Raw genomic sequence first — 22,964 nt, 5'->3', positions numbered from 1 at the left:
TAATAACATGGATTTATTTAAAATTGCAAAACAGAATTAATAAACTAAAAAAAGCAAAATAAAAAAGAATATTTATGCAAAAAGAAGTAAAGGTAAACAACTACTAATGTCAAAGAAGTTTTACGTAAAAACATTCATGATTCGTGATTCCATATGTCATCCATGCCCAACATTCTTAACAACATTCACCTTACAATTTAATATTCTAAGCTTTTTAGTTAGAAAAAGAAACCATTCCAAAGCAAACACTATAAACAACAGCTCATTATACAAATAAAGACAATTTCACATGAATGATTAATTTTTGATATGAATCGACTAGAATGTTTAATTTGTTTTGTTTTATTTCTTTTATTTATAGATTAATTTAGAGTAAATTGCCAAAATCATCTCTGAGATTTAGACATGTTTGTCAATTGGATCATGCTAATCACACACAGCCAAAATAATTTTCACACCCCTAAGCGCTCCGCTTTGGCCATAACGCGGCGCTTAGGGCGACAAAAGGTGATACGAGGTTTCGAATGACTGACTGAGTGACAGACTGACAGACATAAAGCTTCCTAGGTTTCAGTCGACCCGTGAACCCTAAGCGCCGCGCTTTGGCCATAGCGCGGCGCTTCGAACCCAAATTCTGGCTTTAAATCACTGGCCAGACAACAGATTCATCACTCGAATTGTTTTCTGTCGATCTTCTTTGCTCTATTAGTTAAATTTTTTGAAAAAACGATGTCGTGGTTCAGTAACTATCTTTTCGGTGATTATTCTGACGAGTCGGTTGTTCCTGATTCTTACGAGGGGACCGCTATTTCTGACTCGTTTGAGAAACCGGTGTCGTCCAACTTGAGGGAGACAGAGGTTGTATCTGGCATTCGTTATCATGATAACACGGTGCAGCTGGATTTGAATACCCCTGTGGAGGACCCTTACGCACAACAAGGTTATTCGAATTTCGGTTACGGTGGCGAGTATAGCTTTGTACAGCAGGAGTGTTATCCAAACGAAAGTTACGGTTGTCAACAAGGTTATTCGAATTTCGGTTACGGTGGCGAGCAAAGCTTTGTACAGCAGGAGTGTTATCCAAACCAGAGTTACGGTTGTGAACAGAGCTTTGAACATCAAGTCTATTCGAATCTCGGTGACGATGGTGAGCCGGAGGATGTGTCTGTTGACGAGGAAGGTTGTTACCCGGTTACATTTTCGTTTGATACAACGCAGACCTTTTCGTCACGTAAAGAGTTGGTGCGTTGGGTACAAGACACGGCAAAAGACAATGGTTACCTCATTGTGACAAAGAGGTCGAATAAAAGAGGAGAGAATTACAAGATTTGGTTTCAATGTACTTTTGGTGGGGAGCATAAGAGTGTAGCTACACAGAGGAAAACGGGTAGCAAGAAAATAGGCTGCCCGTTCGAGATGATCGTGTTTTCGGAATCATCCGGAAGTGTTTGGAGGATCGAGGTGACGAAGGCGAAGCATAACCACACTCCTATTGAAAACTTCGAGGGTCACGCGTATGCGAGAAGGCTTTCTTCGGAGGACAAAAAACTGGTTAAGGAGTTGGCAGAGCAAGATATTCGCAACCAAAGTATTTGGCGAACGCTGACAAAAAACAATCCGGCTAGAAAGCTTATTCCGAAAGATATACACAACGCTGTTCAGAAGATCAACGCCGAAAAAAATGTCGGTAAGTCTCCGATGCAAAAACTTGAAAACATTCTTATCGAAAAAAATTACACTTATTACATGCGCACGAATGAGATATCGAACGAAGTTAAAGACGTCTTCTTTGTTCACGAAAAATCATTCACTATGTGGTGTGCCTTCCCGCATGTGCTAATGATTGACGCCACATACAAAACGAACATGTACAACCTGCCATTTGTTCAGGTCGTAGGCATGACGTCGACAAACAAATCGTTTACGGCTGCTTGTGCTGTAATTTCCGCCGAGAAGTCAGAGAACTACCTATGGGTGTTGCAGAGGATCAAGTCTATGCTGGCAGGATGTATGGAACCGCGCGTGATTTTAACAGACAGGGATTTTGCGCTAATGAACGCGTGTGAACAAGTTTTTCCAAAAGCGCATAAGTATCTTTGTCGGTTCCATATTCAACAAAATATTAATAAGAACAGCAAGAAGAAATTCTCTGACAAGGAGTGGAAAGAATTCGTACGTACATTTTGGACATTGTGCGAGTCCACGACCGAGGAAATATACATGTATAACTTGGAAAACTTTGAAGCACAGCTGAAAGAAGCTGACCGTGAACGTGAGTATTTCTTACATAATTATGTTCAAATTTTATATAATAACAAAAACTGACTATTTATGTTTTTTAATTTTAGAGGTTTATGATTATATGAAGAAATCCTGGTTGGATCCGTACCGTGAAAAGTTTGTATCTTGCTGGATTAACCAAACTATCAACTTTCGCCAGACTACGACCAACAGGGTTGAGAGCATGCATGCAACATTAAAAAGTCACTTTCCAAGTCATCGCAACACACTGGATAAACTTGTACTGTATGTTGATCATGTTGTTGCTAAACAATACGCCGAGATTAGAAGTACCTTTGAAACAAGCCTCCGAAAAGTGATGACGCACCACAAGAAGCAGCCCATGCTTGCATATATTCTCAGAAAGGTTTCAATATATGCGATTGAGCTTTTGAGTATGGAACTAAAGCGTAAGGAAGACGGGTTGAGAGCCTACGGTGCAAGCTGTGGTTGCCAACTTTTTACCAGCTGTGGTTTGCCATGTGCCTGTCGTTTGGAAAAGTTGGAAAATAAAGGTAATTATTATTTTTGAACTTTCTCGTTATGATTTTGCCACCTAATTTGTTTTCATCCACAGGTCAGCAAATCCGGATCACACACATAGACGTGTTTTGGAAGAAGCTTGACTTCAAGCCTGCAAGGAATAAAATAGAGGATATTGATGTAGACGCGGAATTTGAAAAATTGAAAAAACAGATCGATCCAACACCCCCTCAAGTGAAAAGGAGCTTCTTTGAAAAGTTTCAGCAAATCCTCAATCCAGGGAACAGTAACAAAAAACCTCCTGCTGTTCTGAAGAAAACTCGTGGTCGACCAACATTGAAAAGGCAGGAAGAAAGAAAGGTTGAAGCTGCTAGACAAAGCTCTTACAATCCGTCAGAAGAAACTTGGGTCGATGCCTCAGACGATCTTCCCCGTCACAGCTCGTACATATCAGCCGAAGATTCTTGCAGAGGAAAGAATACCAAACCGCTCAACCTACACCCTGATTTCCCGAATATCAAGCTCGGTCCTAAGACGGATATAGCGATCCGCAACTACGCATCTCAGATTCCCAACGTGATCCATCCATACATCGTTAAAATAAAGGACGTGAAACCAGATGGTCATTGTGGATTTAGATCGGTGGCTGTTGGGTTAGGATTGAAACAAAATTCATATTTGAAGATCCGGGAACAGCTTCTAAAGGAGTTATGTATGCACGAATCGCTTTGGAGGCAGGTTTTCGATCCGGAAAATGTAGGACATTATGATGCGCTGGTTAAACGGATCGATTTTCAGGGGGTGGGACGAGCAGGTATCGAAAATTACATGTCGATGCCTGAGACGGGGTTTCTTATTGCCCAACGATACGGTGTGATTGTTCACACCTTCGACATTCGTGGGAGCGATACAATTTTCCCTATGCTGGGCGGCCCAAACGAAGCTGAGGAACCTCACCTGGTAGTTGCGGTTGTGTTCGTCGACAAGGGGCATTTCATACATGTAGAGCTTGAAGGTTGTTATCCAATGCCTCCCCCAAACCTACTCTGGACATCGAACAGAACAGAGCGCGCAGCAGGCTGGCATACATTATACAGGGATCAGATCGACACGTACGAAATGCTTACGTATCGTGCCCCCGACCTTAATGCAATCCCATATGTTCACGATGTATCTTAAATGTGTTTAATAATAATCACGTTTGTGTTTGTGTATCTTAAATGTGTTTAATAATAACCACGTTTGTGTTTGTTCAATATACGCGTTACATCACGTTAAAAACCGAATGTCACCGACACGACCCAATCGGATTCAATACGCACTTGTACGACCCGAAATGACAATATACATCATAATACTGCAATTAATGAAAAAATAAGTCATGTTCATGTACGGTAGGCGGCTGTTACACATAACACTTCTCACAGGAGTACTTGTGATTTCAAACCTAAATGACACGAGATAACGGAATAAGACATCACACGTAACCGATTTGATCCGAAACTTGCCGTATAGTCCATATATATTAAAAAATGATGTATAAAAGAAAAAACGGCAAATTTAGACTATTTATTGGCCCGTTTGTTAATTAAATACAATTTTAAAAAATTTAAAAAAACACCAAAACGCCCCGCTATGCCCATAACGCAGCGTTTTGGGACCAAAGCGCCGCGCTATGGCCATAGCGGGGCGCTTTGGTCCCTCGTTATACCCTGAAGCGGGGCATCTTCCCCCTCACTTCACCCAAACAACAAAAAACACACACAAAGTGCGATTTACACACACTCGAGCCATTTTCGTTGATTTTCCGAGCTTTTCAGCCGCATAAAGGTTAGATCTAAAGCCCTTAATCTTTCGTGTATCATTTCATTCAATTTTATGGCTTGATTGTTGTTGTTTTGAGGTTGATCCGCTGCCATTTTGGCTTCTGTTCTTCAGAATGAAGAACCAAAGCGCCGCGCCGAGGCCATAGCGGGGCGCTTTGGTTCATGTTGATTTTTTTTTAATTTGTTTTATTAAATAATCTGTTTAATTATTATTATTAGTTTATTAATTTTAATAATTATTATTTAATTATTATTTGTTTAATAATTATTATTTGTTTAATTATTATTATTTAATTATTATTTGTTTAATAATTATTATTTGTTTATTTATTATTATTTAATTATTATTTGTTTAATAATTATTATTTTATTATTATTTGTTTATTTATTATTTGTTTAATAATTATTATTTGTTTATTTATTATTATTTAATTATTATTTGTTTAATAATTATTATTTTATTATTATTTGTTTATTTATTATTTGTTTAATTATTAATATTTGTTTAATTGATCAACGTGCAGGGATGGATTTATCCGATGAGGAGATTGAGCATATTGATGAGGGATTGGTGGGGGACGAGGAGGAGCCGGAGTGTCCGTATCTTCAGTTTCCGGTGGGGTCACGGGCGAGGGGGAGATGCGCTAGGTTGCGCACCATACCGATTGGGGAGCACGTAGGCATAGACTGGGATCTGCTAGCTACCGTGGGGGAGATCGAGCGGGCGCGTGAGATAGTTGGGCTAGATACTCCCTGGTCGCGCCTATTTGAGTTAGCGATGGAGGACTCGTACCCTGAGCTTACGTACGAGTTTTGCTCTACGTTTACATACGCGCCGCATCCGGCGGATTACGTGGAGGACCCTTTATTTCCGGTACACGAGGTTACATTCCGTCTGGCCGGTCAGCAGTTTGAGATGAGTGTGCGGGAGTTTGCTGTCCACACAGGTTTGTACACTGAGCCTGAGCTTGATACGTATTTATATACGCAGGCTGTTACGATGATGGACAGGCAGACGCTTATTAGTTTCTGGAGGGCCATTTCCAGGGTCCCTTTGGGAAATCCTGGCAAAAGGCCACCACCATTGTAGATCCCTTGTACCGATACCTGCACCAGGTGATTGCGTCGACTATCGTGCCGCGGGGTTCCAGCAAGGAGAAGGTCAACCTTAGTGACCTTTTCTTTCTTTACTGCCTACTACGCCGCCAGCCCTGCGATCTAGCAGCCAGCCTGGCAGAGTACTTTGCTACTGCATACCACCGGCAGCTCCGCGGGTATCTTCACACTGGCTCGTTTATCACCGCCATTGCACGATCGCTAGGGATCGTGCCCGAGCTAGATCCGCTGCTGTCCGATCCGGTCCCGTCATCCAGGTTGGGCCGCGCGTCAGTATCCGCTATGCAGATCACCCGTACCTTTGATGTCGGTCTGCGGTTCAGGGGTGCTGACGGGCTGATTTTTCAGCCAGTGGAGTTGCCGGAGGTCATCCCAGTTGTTATTGAGGTGAGGCCTGGGATCTTAGCCCCTCCTGATGTTCAGCAGGCCGCTCGGCGGGCTCAGCGACAGGCTCTGGGCATCGATGAGCCTGAGGATCAGCCTGAGGGTCAGGCTCAGCCTCAGCCTCAGCCTCAGCCTCAGGCTCAGGATGATCCGGCGCAGGAGGACCGGGTCGAGGAGGTCCACGTACCACCAGTTGAGCCAGCTCCTGAGCCTCCACAGTACCCGCAGCACGTTTACGCTGACCTACCTCCGGTAGCGCGTGAGGTGGCTCGGGACTTCGACCGGCGCCTCAGACGTCAGGGCGCTCTCATTGACTGGATGGTCCAGACGCTCGTTGAGCTACGAGAGCTCGCTGCGTTGCCTCCACGTCCCCTCCCACCGTCCCCACCGCACGAGGATTAGTACATTTAGTTTGTTTGTTTAGTGTTTTGTTATGTATTATGTACTCAGTTGTACCTTTTTGTTGTGTATTGTATGTACAAACTGATGTATATATATATTGCAGTTAATCTTCTATTTACATCACGTTTAATTCTTATGGCTTTCTGTATATTTTATTTAACGTGTTCGTTTTATTTAACGCTCGTTGAACTTATGTTATACACCTTCTATAAAAATAATGACGTAACGACGTAATTATAACGGCAAATTTAATAAAATAAAATAAACAACGTTTTAATTCAAAAAAGGCAACATTCAATCATTCAAAAACAAATAACGTGTTCGTTTTATTTAACGCTCGTTGAACTTATGTTATACACCTTCTGGTAAAAATAATGACGTAACGACGTAATTATAACGGCAAATTTAATAAAATAAAATAAACAACGTTTTAATTCAAAAAAGGCAACATTCAATCATTCAAAAACAAATTCCCATTCACAACGACAAATCTCACATAAAATTTTTTTACTACAAAAATCTCTACCATACTAATTCAACCAAAAATCCCTACCAAACTAACCCACATCAACCCAAATAAACCCCAACCCAAGCTGTTTGTCTTTTTGCACATCCAAAGCGCCTCGCTATGGCCAAAGCGGGGCGCTTTGGCTTTGGTCAACAGACAAGGACTGACAGAAGTCAGTCCTTGTCTGTTGACCAAAGCCAAAGCGCCCCGCTTTGGCCATAGCGAGGCGCTTTGGATGTGCAAAAAGACAAACAGCGTGTGCGAATAGACCCAGCCTTGTCAATTTCATCCAAAACAACTTTTTTGTACCATATTGTCTTTCACTTTTTGAGATTTTTTGCCATTTTCATCCAAACATCTAGAGTTAACTTCCGTTTTGCTTCTTGTGGTTTGGTCACTTTAACGGTGTTGCCCCAATCATTTAAAAACAACCATTTTCCTCCTTGATGTTTCGATCTTGTCGCCGGTTTGCTCCCCGCCTCTAACTCCATCCATATTGTATGTTAACTAGAAGGGTATTTTGGTAATTTCATGTATAACATAAGGGTACTTGGATCATGTATGTTAACTTGAAATTACAAAAAAATACCCTTTCATTTAACATACAATACGGATGGAGTTAGAACCGGGGAGCAAACTGGTGACAAGATCGAAACATTAAGGAGTAAAATGACCGTTTTTAAATGATTGTGGCAAAACCGTTAAAATGACCAAACCACAAGGAGCAAAACGGAAGTTAACTCAAACATCTAATTTGCTTTGTTTTTTTTATCATGCATTTGGATGAAAATGGCAAAAAACCACAAAACTCAAGGACGATTTTGGCAAAAACAATTAGACGTTTAGATGAAAATGGCAAAAAGTCTCAAAAGTGAAGAGCAATATGGTACAAAAAAAATTGTTTTTTATAAACTAGCAAACATGACCAAACCTTAGGGACGATCTTGGCAATTTACTCATTAATTTAATTAATTTTACTCTTTTTTATTAATTATGTCACCATGTTTAAAATACAAACACTAAATAAATGCCACATTGAATAGTTTACCTTCTATTCTGGTAAATTATATAGGATTAAAACATAAAATAAACTTCAATGACTTAATTAGAACAAAAAAATCATGAGTGACCCAATTGAAACACTTCTAAAATTTGGTTACCATTATCTGAGATATTCCCTTTCGTAAATGTAATTAATTAATAGTTACCCGATAATAATTGACGGGTTTTGGGTCAAGTGACCCAATGGGTAATGTTAAAAAACTAACATGTTTACTCGATAACCGACGAGTAATTACCCAACGGGTTTTGGGTTGGATTTGAGACAAATTTTAATAATCGAGTATCGTATTGGGATTACCCAAACCCGTCCCATTAGCATAAAGAAAATGAGAAGACGCTACTAAGGCTAGATAAAACATGGTAGAGATCCGAACAAATGTTTGTGAATATTTGTATGTTATCAGAAAATGTGATCATGACTCAGGAGCTTGAATGCTTTGAATACGAATCATAACTTGACATCTTCACCAAAATTATATTTAAGTCACTAAGGGGAACTCAGGCGTCACTAATGGGAACTCAGGCGGCAGGGTCGGCCCGTTAGACTTTCCAATCTAAGCACAGGCCTAGGGCTACCAAAATCAAGGGCCTCCAATTTTTAGGAAGTTTTATATACTGTAAATGTATTTTGCCCAAATATGTTTTTTTTTGAACGGCTAGGCCCAAATATGTTGAAAAGGATAATTTTACAAAAAGCGCTCCACTTCATAGTTCGCTTAGGGTCTCAAAAAACGTAGGAACGGCTCTGTCACGCGGAACAAACTTACAAATTGTGAAAAGTACGTGATCTGAGATTGATTTTGAGTACCAGATAGATGACCAAATTGCAGGGAATACGAATTTATGGATTAGGTCCAGTAACTGCCTTCAAGCAGTTATCTCTTTTAATTTAAAATTTTGCTTTTAATTGGAGCCAAAATTCAAATAGAATTTCAAAGTCAATATCCATAAATTAATTTTTCTAATGCCTTTAAGTGTATTGAACGTTAATGAACTGTTTGTGAACTTGTTCGACGGGAAGTTCGCTTATGTTTGTTTATTTAATAAATAAACAAACATGAATATGTATTTTGTTTGTTCATTTAAGTTCGTGAACGTCCGTTTATGTCCGTTTGTTCGTTTCATTTTAAATACGTAAATAGTTATATTCATATAAATATTAGTAAATTATTGTTTTGGCCCATGCGGTTTAGCCAATTTAACCATTTCAGCGCAAAAAAATAATCTTTTAACATATCAGACCCCGAGGTTGCATTTTATAACGGTTTTGGCCCCTGACAGTAACTTTGTTACTTTTTGCAGTTAAGTGTAAGGGTAATTAGGTCATTATATACCTTAGGGCTGTTTTTTGATAATTACAAAGTTCTTTTAATATTTAAGAGATTATTAATGCAATTACTCAAGTTTTTTTTATTATTTCGTTATTTAACAATTATTATTTAACAAAATACATTTTAAATATACAAATAAATATGTACTTTTCATTAACCGTTTGTTTTTATAAAAGTTGTTTTAAAAATAATTTGTTTTTTTTACATTTTGTTTAAACCATCTAACGTTATTAAAATTGTTCCTTTTTATACTATTTGTTTTTTAAAATCGTTCTTTTTAAAGTCGTTTGTCTTTTAAAGTTTTTAAACACTTCATTTTATACCATTCTTTTTAAAATCGTTTATTTTTTAAACAGCTTACTTTTTTAAGTCGTTTATTTTTTTTAATTTTATAAAACGACGTGTATAAAAAACAAAAGAAATGTAAGATTTAAAAAAAGAAACATTCTAATAAAAAGTTTGCAAAAGATCATTCATTTTCAAACTTTTTTTTAGAGTAGTTTATTTATTTTTCAAATCTTCAATTTCTTTGGACCGTTTATTTATTCAAAATTCATTTTCTTAATCTTTCGTTTATTAAATTCGTGTGTTTTTTAGTACCTTACACTTGTTAACTTGTTTTTCTATAAACGTCCTTTTTTAGTCTTCGTCTTTTAAACCACTTGTTTGTTTAAAATCAGTCGTTATTAAATTCCTTCGATTTTTGAAATCGTTCTGAAATTCTTTTTCCCTAACGGCTATAAGTAAACTAAATACAAAGTTTAAAAAAAGAACGATTTCAAAAACGATTCTAAAAGGAACGGTTTAAAAAAGAAACGCTTTTAAAAATTAACGACTTGAAAAACGAATTGTTTAATAAAGTTAAAAAAATGATTTTAAAGTGAACAATATAAAAATGAATCATTTAAAAAAACTTTAAAAGGCAAACAACTTTAAAAAGAACAATTTTAATAAACAGACAGTTTAAAAATTAATAATTAAAAAACGATAGACAGTTTAAGAAAAGGTTAAAAAACAAATGATTTAAAAACTACGTTTATAAAAAATAAACTGTAACACCTCGTAAAATCATGTCCAATACAGTGGGGACACGTGTCATAAACCCTGATCATGATAAAAGATAACTTGAGGGACTAAAACTGTTAAACAATCAAAATATGTAAATATAAGGACCAAAAGCGTCAACATTCCAAACTTGTGCATCTGAATGACCTCATATGATGTTCGTATTCGTGATTGAATAAATTGTCGGACACAAGAAGCCGTTTGTGCTTAAAAATCAAATGTTACAAAACACAAGGGTTAAAAGTGTCAACATGTTAATTCCTACCTCTTAGTGACCTTTTAACATTCCCGAAGCTTTGTAATATATAATTATACCCTCATGTATATCAGATAATGATTTATTAAAGTTCCGGTTCAATCTTGTGTTGTAAATTGAAATTTCCAAGAAAAGGGTCAAAAGTGTAAATATGGCAATTCTTCATTCGGGAACCTTTTTCATATATCCAAAACTTATGAATGCATGTTCCACTCCCAAGAACATCTCAGACCTGATTATGTGGACCCCTCACGCTGAAAATGTCAGTTATTCGAGTTCAGAAAGTACAGGGACTGATCTTGCAACAAAACAAAACAATTTTTAAACATGGTGTCTCGTGTGGCGCGCCAGGATCTGCCTGGTTTGGCGCGTGGCGCGACGGATACCCATTTCCAGCCAAAACTGGCAGCTGCCAGCATGCAACCTGCAATCTTGTGAAGATCTTCTGCAATCCCTGAATCGAAACAACAACATGCAAATGGTTTTGGGAAACCACTAGGACACTTGTGAGCATCAAATTTCACCTGGGGACACTTGGATTAATCCTAGTTCATCCTCATTCTCTATAAATAGGCTCACACTCTTCATTTGTTCTTGCTCATTTCAAAATCAGAATTTCAAACTCTCAAAGCTTTGTCTCTGGAGCATCCTGGTCATTAAGGAAGCTCTATAAGTTCAAATCTTCTTGCTAAGGACCTTTGTAAGTGTTCTTAGCTTTTGTAGTTAAGCTTTTATTAATTTAATGACCGAAAGTCAAAGATATCATAATTACGCTTTGACTTTGTGATTAATCACTAACGGTCCAGCCATTATTCGAATTGAAAGTGGCTATGTGTTGGTAATTATGTAGGTGTTAAACCCTTAAAAGGGCACCTCCTAATTATCACATTTACTTGGTCAATTGTCGGGTCAAAGTACTTAACAGAAAAGTCAAACGAGTCAGTTTTTACAAAATAAATCATAACTGATAATGTAGAAGCTATAAAATACATTTTATCACTTAAATAACTTGGTAAATAATATAAGAACATGTTTAGGCATGTTCAACCCGATAATTCTGAGTTTAGGCTCGGTTCGCAACCGAAAGTCGCAAAAGTAGACTTTTGCTTTGACTTTCAGTTCTGACACGATTAAGCTTAGTATAGTTATGCCTTAGGATTCCTATGTGACCCTATTATATGTTAGTATAACTCTTTGAAGTTATACTACATGGTCCCTTAGAAATCCGAGTTATTTGCATGTTCCGTTATTTTGCTTAAAATTGACTAATATGCCCTTATGCTATTAAAACGAGATTTTTAAAAATGTGAAAGGACAAAAAGCTTTATTACTGATATATAAGTATGTCACAAAAATATGACTTCAGTTTCTGGTCTCAAATAAAAGTTATGCAAGATATCGTAAAACAGAACTTTTTGTTAATTAAATAGCAATTTTAGCATAAATCATATTTAAACCCAATTTTTGGCACCAAACTCATTACCTACTGTTTTAATATAATTTTTAGGGAATTTTAGAATTTTTGGTCAAATTTTATACTGACCATAACATAGAGTTCTTGCGTGGGCTCGGTAATTGACGATAATGCCCTTTTCACTAATAAAATGAGTTTTACACATTATTTACATGTCAAACCTTTTTCTACTGATTTTATATATTAAATAAAATATTTTAAAGAGTTAAGGCTGATCAAAATCTCATATTTCCTTAAACATCTCAAGTATCGTCAAATATCGACTTCTATGCGAATTAGGGGCATAATATGGTTTAAAACCACATTTAGCACCTAAGACTTGTTACCTACTGATTTTAAAAATAAATTTTTATACTTTAACAGTAAATATAAGTCTTGAACTCAGACTTCCAAATTTGACCTCAAAAGCATATGTGAAATGACCAATTTGCCCCTACGGTGCATAGTTTGGCCATAAATGATTAAACACACATATGTATGATATTTTACTGATATAACAACATAAAATAAATACTTTTGCAGAATGTTTTAGACCAGAACCTCAGTTTGCTATTAAATCTCTTTTATAAACTTTAAAATGACCAAAATACCCTTTCGGGACTTAAATTGGTCTTAAATTCATTTGGGGCATAATTGTTGATATCCTACTGATATGACAACATATTTTAAGCATAATAACTATTGGAACTTGTATATAACTCATCCGGTTACCCGTTATGCATATACGCGTTCGATACGGTTTATGTAACTAGTTTGCATGAATTAGCCGAAACGGGTCAAACCTTATCATTTTTAATTCAAAATCCAGAATGTATTTCGTTTACCCATTATATACAATTCTTCATACTTGTCGGGTCTAAATCACATTCCAATCCGGTCACCGCTTAATCTTGCGTTTCGTACCGTAAGCTTTCCTTTAAAACTAACCGGTCAAAGTTACAACTTAAATAAGACCCGTTAGGAATCTAATAGGTTATTAAAACCTTCGTTCCAGATTAGGAGCCCAGTAAAAGCTCCCTGCACTTGCTGATTAGAATATACGGTTGAGTATAATTTACATTTTAGCTCAGGTAAATACTTTTAACTTATTTTCTCTTATATGGGCTTGGGATACGGTAAATTATTACCGCTTGGTCGGGTATTGAATATTTAATCGATTAGTGGTTAAGTCATTGAGATAACCCATTTAATCTGTTTTGTTTGATTTAAGCATTCGGGGGTTAATGACCGTGTCCTGGATATCCTTGGCTCATTCATTTGAAATGGCCACGACTTAAGCACAGGGTGTAGGCATACACCTGACAGTTGCGTATGTAAAGTGGTATCTCACTCGTGATGATAACTTCTTGTGGGCTTATACTAGTGGTGTGTCTATTAATCTTGTCACGGCTTCTATCACGGGCCCTGAACGTACGACAAACATGTGAATCTGCATACAAGATTATTTAAAATAATTGTCCCAAGTTATAAAAGAATATTTGTGCTTTGTGCATTTAAATCAATTTTTATAAATGTTTTCAAAAGAGTCAGTTAATTGTATTTACCAGTGTAAACTGACGTATTTTTTAAAAAGATTAAGTGCAGGTACTACACGAAATCGGCTCGAAGCTCCTGAGTATTAGTTAAAGAGTCTTGCAAGCTCTTAATACTTTAAGTCTGTCGAACAATATTTATTTTCTGTTTTAGATCCGCCTGTGGATCCATAAATGACCGTTTTGTATAATATTTTATTATACTTTTCAATTCGGATTGTATTATTATTTTTAGACTTCAGCTGTGCATTAAACTATGATTAATTGTCTATGATGATATCAACTACGTCACGATACTCCCCAGTGGGCCCACCGGTAATACGTGGAAATATCGGGGTGTGACAGTTTGGTATCAGAGCCAACATTGAGGGAATTAAACACTAGCCTTTTGTGTTTAATCTCAATGACACAGTTGCACATTCCTTGACTTTCGAGTCTAGGCAAAAGACCTAAGATTAATCCTAATTTTAATTGGTTTATATCTTTTTGTTGTTTTTCTTATGTTTTGACAGGATTACAAGCAAACATGCCACCAAGAGTGAGAGGCCGAGGAGGCCGAGGAAAAGCTCCAATTGTTACTAGGAACGACCACAAAGCCGGACCATCTCACCGGCGTACACCATCAGCATCATTCGGATCAAGTCCTCACGAAGACTGGAGGACATATCTTGAACCTGCGAGACGCTCTGTCTCGCTCATCTTCTCTCCATCCTATCACCATTCCTTTGGCCCGCAGCAGGAGGACGAACCCAATGACTCTCACCACTCTTACATTCCTCTGCAACGATCGAATTCACACCATTCTTCCAGAACCCGACACCTTACTTTCAGAGCCGGTTCTACCCGATGAACCAGATATAAGAACCAGAGGGTCAAAACCCTTTGGGACCGGCTGACCATTTCCCGGAGTACCAAAATATGGATGTGGACAAGGATCCAGATCCTGAGATGCCGCCATCTGGGACGCCGACGCATCCCATTGAAATATCTAGCGGATCATCCTTTCATAGTTTGCCTTACAGGGGCCCTGATATTTGGGCCGAAAGATGGAGCTCATACAAGTGGGAGTATACTCCCCCTCACCGCAACTCGCCACCACACCAGCAGGTCCCTTCTGAGGACCCACGTTTTCAGGCGGTCACGCCGCCGCCAGCGCCAGCGCCAAAGCAGCCACCACCTCCCGAACCATCGAGGCGGAGAAGAAGTGCACGGATGTCCGTGCGTGGGGGTTTTCACTTCAGCACCCCCCAACACTCCTCCAACTACCCGCCGCTCTATGAAGACCCGCAAATGGGTGGGTCTTCAAACCCTGAAGTCGACTCTGCACCAGTCGCACCAGCACTACCACCCATGGGTTATGAAAACCCAATTCCATCATACCCAGGTGCAGCTGGGTATAACCCGTTTGAGCAGCAAGCTTACTCGGGTTACAATTACAACAATGCCCATGCCGTTGACCCATACGTCGAGGTGGCAAACTACAATGCTCTCTACCCTGGACCCTTTCCAGCTCCGTACCCAACTGGGTACCCCGCATATGGGTATCAATACCCACCGCTTCCTCAACCTCAGCAGCAGCAGCAGCCGCAGCCGCCACAAATTCAACCACCGCAGCAGCAAGAAATCCTCCAGAGGTTGCACGAGGTGGAGCAAAGGGTAGACGAAGTGCGTAGGAGCCGCCGCGGTCTTTTAAAGGGTTTGGCAAGCCTTATTAAGGGGAAGAAGAAGATGGATTATTAAAAATCCTTATTTTATTGTTTTGTAATTTTATTTCAATTAAGTCCCTGTGTGGACATTTTATTTATGTATTTGGTCCCTGCGTGGACTTGTACTTCTTATTTTAGTCCCTGTGTGGACAAGTTATTTATTTAAAGTCCCGTTTAGGCAGCTATTGTATTTTTTTGCAATTTATGGAATGTTTCATTTTAAAATTTATTTGTCATTATATATATGCATATACCATATGAAACAAATCAAAATATCATTAAAATTTATAACTGATCCGCCATTAAATAAAATCTTAAAGGTTAAACCTAGCGGCCTAGCCTATATGTTATTTTAAGACATGGCCATGATGGTAAATCCTTTTTAAGAAAATAAATCTTGTTAACATCTGAAAACATGTTGGCACTCATGACATTGGAGTTTTTTCCCAAACTAATGTAGATACAAAAAGTATTTACATATTTGGATACTTTGAAAAATATTTACCTATTTGGGTACTTTTCTATATCTCTTTAATTTTTTACCTAATTTATACATTTCTTTTTAGTTTTCTACCCAAAGTAAAATTAGATTACTCGCATTTTTGCTGATTCTAATTATGTGAGTAATCTAATTTAACTTTGGGTAGAAAAATAAAAAGAAATGTATAAATTATGTAAAAAATTAAAGACATATAGAAAAGTAGGTAGATGATCCTGTAAAAAGTGCTCAAATTATGAGAAGTGTAAGAAGTGTATTATAACACTATATATAATACTATATAACACCATATAAACACCGTATAACAATATGTAACACCATATAATACCATATAACACTATGTAACACTATATATCATTATATAACAAATCTAACATTATAGTTTGTCTGATAGCATATCTATGATAGATGTATAGTGTTATATTTGTTATATAATGTTATATAGTGTTACATAGTGTTATATGGTATTATATGGTGTTACATATTGTTATATGGTGTTTATATGGTGTTATATAGTATTATATATAGTGTTAGAATACACTTCTCACACTTTAGGCCCTTTTTACACTATCCTTACCCTAGAAAAGTACTCAAATAAGTAAATATTTTTCAAAGTACCTAAATATCTTGGCTATGAAACTTATAAGCACGTTGATCCGTAGTACGAAACTAAATGTGACTAAAGGCAATCAACTTGCTTGTGTGAAGATGTGTCACGACTTCCGGTGTGTAGAAACATACATAGAGGGTGGTGAATATTTATCGTCTTTTAAAACTAAGGGTGTAAGGGGTGCTCACCTAAGAGGTGAGTCCCCTCTCTTACGCCCAACCAATCCTCGTGTGCCACGTCAACTCCCCTCTTAAACTCCCCTAACACCCTAAATTGATGGCGGCACTCCCCTCTTAACTCCCCTTGTTTTTTTATTCAAAAAAAAAAGAAAAGAAAGGAAAAGGTTTTATTGGTTGAAAGTGAGCTGGCCCACCATCTTCCCCCTCTCCTCCATCGGTGACTTCCCACCGCTTTTCTCCCTCTCTCTAGTTCACCGCCTAGATGGCGGTACCACCACTCTTCGGTGGATCCACTCCCCGCAAGGGGTTACCGCGAACACCCCGTCCTCCCTAAGGACCAATATAATTACGATATATGTTTGTTAGTAAATTGTTTCTAGTTAAATATTTTTATAGTTGAAAATCAATAGTATATACATTTAAATTAAAAGAGAGAGAGAAATCAACATCAGAAACACGAGAATTTACAGTGGCATATGTGGGTGTTAACAGTGCCGAATTTTGAAAAATTCTTATAGGGGCAACGTTTTAAAAAAGGGTAACGAAATCGAAAAACGCCAATTTTTTTCAAAATTTACATTACCATCGGTGCGTTAAGAGGCAACAGAGGTCACCCTTTATTACAAGGTAGGTCCACCCCGGATGTTAATTAACTCATCTTATGTCCAATCATTGGAGTCCACTAAAATTTTGTATTCAAAAATAGAATGTCATGATTAACTTTACCAACTTCTCACTAACATGGCTAGTGAAATAGTGGTTGTAACTTGTAACCATTTAAAAAAAACTCACTAGGAATTATGATCATCAATTTAAAATCTTATTAGACTATATGTAACGGTTAATGCCCCTTAAAGGGTATTTTTTACCACAGTAGCATTACAACGCCCCTTTATAAAATGTGTAATGGCTAATGTCCATTTCATTCAATACTTCCGTTTTTTCTTCTCTTTGGGCATTATTCTAGATACGCCCATCCCTCTTCAAGCCCTTATAATGCCCAGGGGATGATGATGGGGACATTATCAAACTCTTTCATGCCTCTATAATGCTCCATTATGTATAGCCTTAGGTGATTACATTACAAAACGTCACACTAAAAATGGTAGTGATCAAATTACAAATTTCCTTTAATCATGGCAGGGATAATCACTCTCAACTCAAACAGTAACAGGCACACAGAAAATAGTATATTTTCACCATATGATGGATCCAAAGCGCTTTAGGAAAAGAGACTTAAACATAAAGAATATTCTTTAAAACACTAACTTTATGGTTGAATATTTGAAAGAAAAAAAAGGCTAACATGTGATTCTAATTCTTTTATGCATGTCCTTCGAGATGAAGAAAGCAAATTATAAAAAAAAAGTTGCAATCTATGGATTTATGTCATGATACTTTAATAGTATTCATAGATGAACTAAGTTAGGGGCTGTTTGTTTGGATCTGAACTTAACCATTAAGAGGGAAAGGGTCTGATTCGGTCAGATGTTTGTTCATTGAGACTGTTTGGTTCAAAAAAAAAAGCATCTGAATGATTAAAGTTAGGTCAAGTTAGGTCTGATTCGGTCAGACATTGGTTGATATCTGACTGGGCCAGAGGAGAAATGAGAGCTTATTTGGTCAGATCTGACTGGGCCAAACAGCCCCTTACACTTGCTTGTTAGACCATGTGTATGTGTAGTGGGGCATTATGGGGGCATTATTTAAAAAAAAACGCCCACTCCCCCATTACATAGGGCATTATGGGGCATTATTTTTGAAAAAAAAAATTGCTTGGGCATTATAATTAAAACGCCTAAATTGGAAGAAGGAAGGTTTGACTGGGTTTGACCCACCAATGAGAAAATAGTTTGCTTTTCTTTTTTGTTTAATGATTGGAATGGGCATTATCAGGCATTATTCCCACTACGCCACTTTTGCAATAACACCTCATACAGACTGGGATGACACGTATCGGATAATGCCCCATAGTGGAGGCATTATTTTTCTAAACCACTACGGGTGGTCTTAACAATACTTGTAGCATACAATACAACCATTCTTCTTATGTGTCATGCAAATTGATGATGGAAAACTAAGCCAGATGTCCCCAGATTGGAAAAGTAAATTTAAAATATCTTTTTGGCTTTATTTTCTTAGAGGAGGAGAAGAGAGTAAACAGTAGTTTGTTTATTCACCTTTAATATTTTGTGATGTGTCTATTTTAATCTACTTTTTGAAAATAAAAATCAAAATCGGGTTGAGTAGTAAAATGGTTTTACTGTTAAGAAAACAATGAATCAACCACGTTTTGGTTATGTTATGAGTATATTCTTCGGGTTTTCTATTATTCCATTTGCTTTAACGAGTACAATGGTACTTATCGAATGCATGCCCGCTGCAACGCACAGGTCTCATTCTAGTTTTCATATATTTAAAGGATAGAAACGGGATACATTTCGAGAGGTTGTTCTTCTTCCTTTATTGCTTTAATACCCAAAGTAGATGATCCAGTTTGCTTCGACGAGTTTAGACCCATCAGCCTCATCGGTTCTATTAGTAAGGTTATTTATAAAATTCTTGCAAATAGACTGAAACAGGTCATAAACTCGGTTATTTCCGAATCACAATCGGCTTTTTTAAAGGATAGAAACATCATTGATGGCCCCCTTATGATCAATGAGGTACTCTCTTGGTTGAAGAAGAGGAAATCAAAAGCTCTTATTTTAAAAATTGATTTCGAAAAGGCTTTTGATAACATTAATTGGAACTATATTTTGTCTATCATGGAGCAAATGAATTTTCCCGAAAAATGGAGGTGTTGGATTAAAGGTGTTTTGACCTCGGTGAGATCTTCGGTTCTTGTTAATGGTTCCCCTACCTTTGAATTCGATTTCCAAAAAGGTGTGAGGCAAGGGGATCTGCTCTCGCCTTTTCTTTTTATCATTGGAATGGAAGGATTCGCTTGCATGTTTAAAAAAGCCACAGAATGTGGGATTTTTAACGGGTTTTCGTGTCCTAACAGCGGTCCTTTTTTAACCCATCTTCTCTTCGCTGACGACGCTCTTCTCATTAGGGAATGGTCTAAGGACAATATCCTCAATATGGCCAGGCTTTTGCTTTGCTTTCATCTTGTCTTCGGATTGAAAATTAATTACTCCAAATCCAAGATTTTTGGGGTGGGGGTTAGTATGGCTGAAACAACATCCTTGGCTTCTTCCATCGGGTGTGAGACCGGAACTTTTCCGTGCTCATACCTAGGCATTACTATTGGTGCAAACATGAATAGACTTGCCCATTGGTCCCCGGTTTTGGATGCCTTTGACAAGCGGCTTTCCCTTTGGAAGGCTTCGGTGCTCTCCACCGGGGGTAGGCTCACTCTTCTAAAGGCGGTGTTGGAAGCCCTTCCAACTTATTTTTTCTTCATTTTTAAGGCTCCCAAGGGCATTTTGGCAAAATTGGAAGCAAAGCGAAGAAAGTTCTTTTGGGGAGGGAATGAGGAGGTGAACAAAATCAATTGGGTTAGCTGGAAAAAGATAACCAACCCGATCGTCGCGGGCGGGTTGGGCCTTTCCCCGCTAAGGGATGTAAACTTAGCTCTCTTAACGAAATGGTGGTGGAGATTCAAAAATGAATCAAACGCTTTATGGAGAAAAGTTATTGTCTCTTTTCACAACTCCAATCGGTCGTGGCCAATACTTCCTTACTCTAAAAGTATGTCGGGTACATGGAGCACCATTGCAAGATTAGAAAACCATCTCTCTCACTCCGATGTGCGCTTGGGAAACTTAATAAAAGGTGATGTTGGTAAGGGTGACAAGGTTCGTTTTTGGCTCGATCCTTGGATTTCGTCCGAGCCTCTTCGAGTAACCTTCCCAAATCTTTTCAATCTGGAAAAAGATAAGGCTCGTCTCATAGAAGATTGTTTCGAAATGGTCAATGGCTGCATATCTTGGAATTGGAAATGGAAAAGGAGGTCCTTAAATGGGACTGAAAGTTTGGAGCTTACGGATTGCACACGCATGCTCGCAAATTTCAGCCCAACAAATCATAGTGACAAATGGCGCTGGTTGGGAGACAAAGAGGATAGCTTTTCTGTTTCTTCCATGAAAAGTATTCTGTTCGAAGCCTCAAATACGGTTACTTCGAGCAGCCTTGATTGGAACAAATGGATTCCGAAAAAAGTGAACATTTTTGCTTGGAAGGCGGTTCAAGACCGTCTCCCTACCATGGTGGAACTGAAGAAAAGAAATGTTGATATAGGAGATACGGCCTGCGTTTTATGCTCGGATGCGGAGGAGACAACAGACCACTTGCTAACGGGCTGCATAGTCGCGGCGAGAGTATGGAACGCCATCTCGATTTGGTGCAATATTCCCCAAATCTTTGCCTTCTCATCTACAGATTTATTCCAGCTTCACAAGTTGTCAAATCTCCCAAACGAAAAAAGCAACCTTGATGGCAATCAGCTTAATATGGATCGAAAATACCCGATAAGCGTAATCAACAACAACGGTTCCGGCGAGATACAGACACACCACCCGCAAGCCCCGTCGAGCAGAATAAAACTAATTCCGGAATCCTCGATACAGACACACCACGAGAACAAGAATTAGCCGTCCAAGATCACCTTCTAAAACCTGCCAATTTTTAGAATAGCAATGGAACAAGAAATACTCTCTGGGTACAGAGAATAAATTTTTTTTAATCTCAAAAACTGCCTTTCATTCCCAAACTTTCTGGTACATAATTGCAAAAAGAAAACAATAACTACCACAGCCCTATCTCCCACGTTTCCTACACTTTTGGAATTCTCAAAAAAAACACCACTTTGAATACTTCAACTAAAAGACATAACTGAAACAAAAACAATAAACAAAACATAATAAAATAACACACTGTGAAATAAAAACGTGGGAACTAAACAGGCCATGCGATCAAGTACTTGGGCTCTCCCATTGGGCCAATGTGATCCACTTCTGAGTTGTTGGGCTCGGGTCCGTTGGCTTGTTCACCGGTGCGTCCCTATCAAACCTCCTCTACGGCATCGTTCTGACGGCGGCATGGGTCATCTGGAGGACAAGGAACGATCGGGTGTTTTCAGACTCCACCCGAAACGTAGTAAAGATAGTGGAAGACGTAAAGGCTTGGAGTTTTTTTTTTTTTGGATTAAAAATAGGTCTCCGCGAAAGGATTTACTATGGTCTGATTGGATTAAAACCCTTTGTAACCTTGTTTTTCTTGTTTGTCGTCCTAGCGCCTTGGTAGTTTTCTAATGATATTTGCCGTTTCAAAAAAAAAAAAAAAAAAATTGATGGTCAACAATGAGTGAGTGAGAATGAATATTGGACCCACATCTCTTCATCTATAGCAAGCCCTGCAAAAAGTGAACCTCTTTTCTATCATTGGCAAACCTATGCAATACATTTTAAATCACATGCCATCCATCTCCATCTGTAAATAGACGTGCTTAAACAGCAGACGCCAGTGTGGCTCAAGGACAGCACATACTCCCTTAGCAAATGTACTTGGCCAAGAACAGCCACATAAGAAGATGTGGGAGGATGGAAACTCGTCCATGGAGGTCAAAGAGTGGTCGTGGTGGCTCCATCCGCAAACTTGACACATTACGAATGCTCTAAAGTAACACATGATCAAAAGAACTACTTCTGATGCTAACTTGATGTGTGACAAAGATTAAAATAAAACATATTAAGTGTTTCAAATTCTTTGACCAAATATTAACTCCATTACCATGTGGATGGAACAGCATTCAAATTCCAAGAAGCTAAATCACACGGTTTGCAAGATGGTTGTTGCTGCGTCCACGTATTTCAAATGGCAAGAACGAAACAACCGCTTATTCTCTCAAACACGGAGGAGTGCAAACACAATATCCCAAGTGATCATCCGTACGGTGCGGCTGAGATTGATGGGTTTTCATGTTGGTAGAGAACCGAGATACAAAGAACTCTTGGAGAGATGGAAGATCCCTACGAAGAACACTCTAGGCGATTGATGTTAGTTCTATAGCTTATAGTGTGTAGAGTTGTGGCTTTGTCTAGTTTGGTCGGGCCTTGGTTGTGCGTTCTATGTCAGGTTTGTCTTGTGGTTTCCTAGGCTTGGTATGTCAAGCCTAGTAGTGTGTGTCGTTGCTGCTGACACACCCTGTTCTTCATTTTTCATTTATAAAATTTCACCGGGGTAACCCTTTACCAAAAAAAAAAAAGAAAATCTGTGCATGCTGGCTACTTGCATCTTATGCCGTA

At 38.3% G+C, this 22,964-nt stretch overlaps 1 protein-coding gene across 1 annotated transcript; it reads left to right on the top strand.

Annotated features, from left to right (window-relative positions):
- The first annotated feature begins 5,987 nt into the window (after positions 1-5,987).
- On the top strand, positions 5,988-14,569 carry LOC118490534. Its single transcript, XM_035988225.1, has 2 exons — positions 5,988-6,456; positions 14,232-14,569. The coding sequence occupies exons 1-2, from the start codon at positions 5,988-5,990 to the stop codon at positions 14,567-14,569; spliced, it is 807 nt and encodes a 268-aa protein (XP_035844118.1).
- The last annotated feature ends 8,395 nt before the right edge of the window (positions 14,570-22,964 follow it).

This window comes from Helianthus annuus, chromosome 3 (assembly GCF_002127325.2).
Source record: "Helianthus annuus cultivar XRQ/B chromosome 3, HanXRQr2.0-SUNRISE, whole genome shotgun sequence".
Lineage (NCBI taxonomy): Eukaryota > Viridiplantae > Streptophyta > Magnoliopsida > Asterales > Asteraceae > Helianthus > Helianthus annuus.
This window is presented reverse-complemented; position numbering and strand designations above follow the sequence as displayed.